Source organism: Scardinius erythrophthalmus (genome assembly GCF_964197995.2).
Source record: "Scardinius erythrophthalmus genome assembly, chromosome: 1".
Classification (NCBI taxonomy): Eukaryota; Metazoa; Chordata; class Actinopteri; order Cypriniformes; family Leuciscidae; genus Scardinius; species Scardinius erythrophthalmus.
In genome coordinates, this window is record NC_138221.1 from 63,965,488 (window position 1) to 63,972,106 (window position 6,619).

A 6,619-nucleotide genomic window follows, 5' to 3' on the forward strand; every position below is an offset into this window, starting at 1 on the left:
ACTTAGAGGCTTTTGCATCTGAACTCTTCATATATATATATATATATATATATATATATATATATATATATATATATATAAAACTAGAGGCATTGGTGAAACCGTATAAAAGTGGAAATATTGCTATTTTCTAAATGAATGGCAGGTTAAAGTTGTCAGTGAATACACCTACAAACTACATTTGTTTTTATTTACTCATGCTCATATCACTTTAAGCCTGTAATGTTAGTTTCGGGTTTTGTTCATGTCTTTTATTTTTTAATTCATGCTCAAGTCTGCAGTTGTGTTCAAAATCGCCCCCTGTACCCTCATTCGCTTTTCCCTACATTACTCCACTAATATAGTCCAGTTGAAGGAGTGAATGAAAACGAGTGAGTGAATTGGGACGCCGAGTTTTCCGGAAGGGCTTCCACTTTTTGCATAGTTTGAGCTTGCTGTTTAATAATCATTTGAAACTTAGCAAACTGGCAGCTCCAATAGTAATGGAAATATTTATCTTGAACTCTGTCATGGAAACTAGCATGTATAAACCTTGATTAAACAATTTAATAATTAATTAAAAAGGAATTTATACCTGTATGATATTGCGCTGTAGCCACTTTGGACCAGAGGTTTGGAAAATGGATGGATGATTCAGTTGCGGGCGCCATCTTCTGGTCCAACGCGGGAATTCATTCAGCACGAACCTCACAGTGCATTGTGGGTAATCTCTAGCCATTGAGAGTGCATTTGTTGTACACTCGTTATTGTGGTGCATTCTGGGATTGAATGATATTGCACTCGATAATGTCCATTATGATTAAACACCACTATAAATGGCCGTTGCCTCAAATAGGGACCTATTGAAGGTTTGGGGGGAAATTTCAGACACAGCTCCAGTTTCTGGTTTTGTCATGTGATTCCCTTGCCCTCATGTGATCATGTCATGTTCTTCCCTTGTCTAATGTGTCCTGTTCTGATTGGGTCTCTTGTTTCATGTGTCACATTTCATCTGTTCTGTTTGTTTCATGTTTCCATTGTGCCTTGTCTAGCTTTGTTCCTTGTAACCTGTTGGTGAGTTTCTTGTTTCTTAGTCAAGTCAAGTCTTTGTGATTTTAAATACAAATAAAAAAAACATTCAAAGGATTTTCTCTAACATCCTCCATGAAAACTAGTCCCGTCAGAATAGGGCTTAAACCAGTATTGATATGAATATATTTCCCCTGGTCAAAGCTCTTGAAATCTCGATCAGATGCTAAACAGAAACGTTGACACCATGGATTTGACGTCATTGGTATTCATGTGTGTCATAAGCAAAAGTGATGGAGAAGAATATTTGTGAGCTGCATTGGAGAGGAGTTTCCCATGTGTAACATTAAGTCAGTTCTTCACACAAAGCTCTCATAAGGCTTGGTTCAATCCTTAAACACTTGCCCATCTGCCATTGGTTAGCCAAGAAGAATGTTCACTTATGATTTATGTAACATTGAAAGTACCTGTAAATATGAATCAAGACGCATAGTTTAATCAGGCTTCACAATAATGACATGCATGGACAGGTATTAGTTAAGTGAACAGCATGTGTTTGCTGCATAAGTTGTAAATATGTTTCTGTTTGTGACTTTTAGCATTCGTCTGTTTGCACAGGTGGAACCCTTCATACCATACGAGTACACTTGTGAAGGCATGCTGGAGAGAGTGAACGCTTACATTCAACATCAGGTACGGATGCATTTCAAGTTCAATACTATTAAAGAACACACATAAAAACAGATATATATTTATATTACAACAATTTGCCATTTGATAAGAACCCCTGGATATATACACTTTGAATTTAAATACACAATTTGAGTCACCCTTGCTTATAGATTCTCAGTTCTGGTCTATTAGCCAATCACACAAGCCAAAAATACCACGTGACTAATCACTCTGGATCCAACATGACATGAAAAAATGGCACAACTAGAGCCATTTTGAAACTTTGAAAGTCCTCTAGAAAAAGATTGCATTCCTGTAACCTTTCATTTTATGATCTGGGACACACTGCTATTTATGTTGCATATTGTTTTGGACAGAAAGTGTGCGAATCGTGAGCAGAGCAAGTCTATGATCTGTGTTACGCTTACACATGCACACGTAGACAAAAACGTAAGAGAATAAGCGTAAGCATATTTTTGCCTATGATGTGAACTACATATATGCTGAGCTTGCTAGTCGGTTGCCTTTGGGATTTGATGTGAGCACATACACTGAAACACTTTTGAGAACCTGAACTACTCAATGCTTTGTTCAGCTCCTTCAGTACTCAGCACCACTTCTTTTCTTTCTTTTTTTAGCTCAAACCTGGAAATAACATACACAAAGTAAAATTACTCATTTGACCCCTGGGAGTATTAATTTTTAAGAATTCATTGCAAATAGGTAATTAAAGAGAAAAAGGTTAAAATAGTAGTTAAAAAGCAATAATATTTTGCATTGTAGTATTATTTGTATCGGCATTATGACACTATAATTTTTTTTTTTTTTTTTTTTTATTGTAGCCTATTTGACTGAACAGACTATTGACCCATTCACACCAAAAACAATAACTGTAAAGATAATGATACAATAACTATATTATCGTCCACATCAACAGATTGTGATTTTTTTTATTATTATAAGCTCGTGCTGCAGTTCTGTCAGGACCACTATCGTCAAATATGACTGACAGTTAGCATACAGTTAGGATTGGTGGTATGGTTCTGTTCTGGGCAAGAACTCCCTGCGCATCCATGCAGTCTAGCATAGATAAGAGCAGCAATAAAACCCCCCTTTGGGTAAACAAAACAGAACCAACATGAATGTATTGCAGATATCATTAATTCAAGATTTTAAAGTACAACATGATTCGAGAATTTATTCTGATTCTGATTCCCTGCACATCCATTCAGCCTAGCATAGATAAGAGCAGCAATATCCCCCCTAAGGGTAAACAGAACAGAAACAACATGAATGTATTGCAGATATTATTAATTCAAGATTTTAAAGTACAACATGATTCGAGAATTTATTCTGATTCAAGAGGAATCAGAACGTCATACTGACTGACGAGAGGAGCTGGGGATGGAGGAGGGTAATTAGCTCCTGAGAAACGCAATAGCTGCTGATAATACTGAAGGAGCTTATATACTGTAAGTATACAGTGATAGGCATCGTATTCCTATAGGTAGACGTGGATCAGCTTTGTGTCAGCTGAAGTGAGCTTGACTAACGTGACCCGCCAGAACTGACGCTACGCTTAGTTTCTGTTATTTGTCACTTTAAATGCTCAAACTCGTTAAAATTGGATCAATTCTGTGTACACGACAACAATATACTAAAAACAGAAACATTTTTCCTTTGTGTTTAAAACAGACTACAACTTTGTCAAAACAATCCCCGTTCACGCGGATCCGTGAAAACGAATAAAAACACTGTATTGTTCACGCCAGGCCAATAGATGGCAATGTCACTTTGTAAAGAAACACTATGCAACTTTAGACTGAACATGTAATACATATGTGCATAACGTCACCGTTTTCACAAACTCACTTTTTTGTAGTTTACATGGAGAATATAATGGGATAGTTCTCAAAAACATGCTCTTTGAAACACTTTTCTTTTTTTTTTTTCAAAAGTTTGTATGATGAACGATAAAAACATTGACAGCCAATCAAAGGGGCCGTCCCTTTGATTGGCTGTCAATGTTTTTATCGTTCATCAGCTGGAAATAATTGTTCTGAAAGTGATTCAGACAATATCATTCAATATCATATGATATCGTCATAGTTGTGGTGTGGATTTCCCTATTCTCATAGAATTATAACCATTATTAAACTAAACTTTATAGTTCTAGTTATCATTATCATTATTGCTATTGCTATTGCTATTGCTGCAGCAGGCCTTATGTCTGGTGACTATTAAAGCCTTTGCCTTGTAATATGGTAATTTTCATAAAATAAAATAAATAAAATAAAATAACTCAAAAGTTATTATTTTTATAAAACATAGTTGTCTGTAAATCCTGGTTGGATTGATTGGATGAATCACACAATTGTACAAAAATAGCAGCAGCGCACGTCATTTTAATTCTGTATCTGTTCAGGAAAAACTGCTATTTTTTTTTTTTTTTTTTTTGATAATGTATCATAAATTATCTTGAAAATATATTTCCAGTCAAATTCTTGTTTTTTTTTGTAGGATTTTTGTCACCGCGGCGTTCCATTCCCTAAAGTCAATGAATCCAGAACGTGGCCTGGGAATCCACCCAGTCCTTTCCTCCAGCTGCCCAACTCCACAGCTTTGATCTGGGCACCCAACATCACTGCTCCGGCCTGCTGGCCCCCCCTCAGCGCCCTCCGGCTCGTCCTGTCTCCAGAGGCCTCGTCCTGTGTGAAAACCTGCCAGGACGCCGGTCTAATCTGCGAGCCAGCTTTCTTTCCTTTCATCAACAATATGGAGGCCTTCAATGGGTGAGAGACACACACTGTTTCTGGATTGTTTGCATGTATTTTTTTTTTAAATGTATTTGTTCATATGAAGTTATGATATTAATTGTATCTACTGTAGATTATATATTCGCTTTGTAATGCTTATGTATTCATATACACCTTTAGAGAGTATAATCAGGGTTTGAAATGAACATCCGCCAAACTGCCAAATGCGGGTAAAAATCAACTGTGGCGGAAAACGCTGTCAAATCACAAGCCAATTTAAATCTGCCCTATTTAGCGCAAATACTCAACTTGTGAGTCATCATGATATATTAAATACAGTGTATTGCGAGGAAACTGTGATATATATTTTTTTTTTTTTGGCTGGTAGAAGTTCTGAATGGCTGCTAATTTTCCATTGAAACATGCTAAAGTGCAGCAATCTCGAAGCAAATGTCCCAGTCATTTTCTCCAAATAAAAATAGGCTGTTACACTTTATTTTAAGGTGGCATTGTTATACATTTAGGTACATGATATTAATGATTAACATTGATATTAATTGACTACATGTACTTACTATAGGGATAGGGTAGGATTAGGATTTGGTTGAGGGTTCGTTGCATGCAGAGGTGTAAAGTCCAGGGGTTAGAAAGTAAAAGTCCTGCCATATGTTTATTCCACCCATGAACTCGGCCAGCTGATTTCACTAATTATTCATATCTCCTGGCTGAAAAACTGTGGAACAAAATACTGAGGAGGACTTTTACTTTCTGAACCTGGACTTTACACCTCTGGTTGCATGTAATTATGCATAATTTACTGTTATTACTATGGTAAGTACATGTAACATTTGTAACAAGGACACTGTAAAATAAAGTGTTACCAAATAGCCTTTTTAGCAATAAGATATACATAAGTCTTGAATATTTCCTATACTTATAATCAATGAAATCAGTAGTTTTATGTCATTGTAGTTTTGTCTTCATTTACAGAGCTTCATGAGATAAGCAGTTTCATGTAATATTTTGCTTCAGTCAAAATGTGTAATGTGTTATTCATCTCACAGCTGGATTGTTTGGTTTAAAGCTGACAGATCTTAAATCCCTATGAAGAAAATGAATGCGAAAAGTATTTACGTAACCAAGACCGCTGTAGAAATGAGCAGTCATTGTTCTCTATTCACCGTGCTCTTTTGAATATCTCCCCCTGTACTTGACTGTGGTTGTTTGTAACGGATGCCTTGTGTGTGAATATGTGCATTTCAGGCTTAATGCTCAGTGTGAGTCTTTGGAAGCGGAGAAGAACCATGTGTTTCCAGCTGTACAGGTGGACAGGAGAGAGTGTTTCCAGCAGAAAGAGCCGCTGCTGTTCAGTTGCGCTGGAGTCAGTGCCAAACACCAGCGGGTTTGCCCTTGCAGAGACTACCTCCACGGCCAGGTGGCGCTGTGCAGGGACTGCCTTTGAGCTTTCACCATAGACCTTTAAAGAGATCTGTGGTAAACTGAGGCCAGTCCAGGGCAGAATCCCCAGATCGCTGGTATCAACAGGTTCATGGGAATTGCTGGACTGAGGTCATTGACGTCAAGCTTGAAGATACGTCCGAAGAAGTGTCCTCACTCTTGGTTACTTTGATCCAAAGCAAAACTTTGCCTCCAGATGGGCTATTGATGGTAAGCGAGATGGTAACCCTGATGTTCACCATCTTTGGAGTCGATCTGAAAGAGTTCGGCTGGTGGTGGCTTCAAGGTCGGGCGGCGTGAGCCGAAAATAAATGCAAAATACAGTTTTGAGTTTGTGGCTGCTATGTGATGCAGGCCAGACTCTAGTAGCTGAAGTTTTATGAATGCTGAAAGTGCCAGAATTGCACATGAATTTTAAAGTCAACATGAAACGTTATAGAGTGTAACTCAAGTATTTTTGTAGGCCAAAACTGGGAAATGAGTTAGCATTTTATCACTTCCGTCATAAACTCAATGGCTTTGTTGAATGAGTTTTTGGTTAAATGTCTGAAATAAGGTCTGTGATTAACACAAGCTCAAAATATGTTCATGTTTTATTCTACAACATGAAATACATCATTAATCCCCCCCCTTTTTTTAAAGCTTTTACTTGTCTTGTAAAAGGCGGCTGCTACCAAGTGTTTAATGTGACTATAGAGGTTGTTGAGGACATTAAACGTCATCAT

The 6,619-nt window shown here is 37.3% G+C and overlaps 1 protein-coding gene across 1 annotated transcript in view; it reads left to right on the plus strand.

The window, feature by feature from the left end:
* Positions 1–5,898, plus strand: part of mgat5b (alpha-1,6-mannosylglycoprotein 6-beta-N-acetylglucosaminyltransferase B) — a gene marked incomplete at both ends in the record, with an annotated part of 144,917 nt that extends 139,019 nt beyond the window's left edge. The window contains 3 exons of the mRNA XM_081359903.1: positions 1,627–1,701; positions 4,201–4,472; positions 5,700–5,898. Coding sequence (XP_081216029.1) covers positions 1,627–1,701; positions 4,201–4,472; positions 5,700–5,898 — 546 coding nt within the window. The remainder of the gene's footprint in view (positions 1–1,626; positions 1,702–4,200; positions 4,473–5,699) is intronic.
* Between the last annotated feature and the right edge of the window lie 721 nt (positions 5,899–6,619).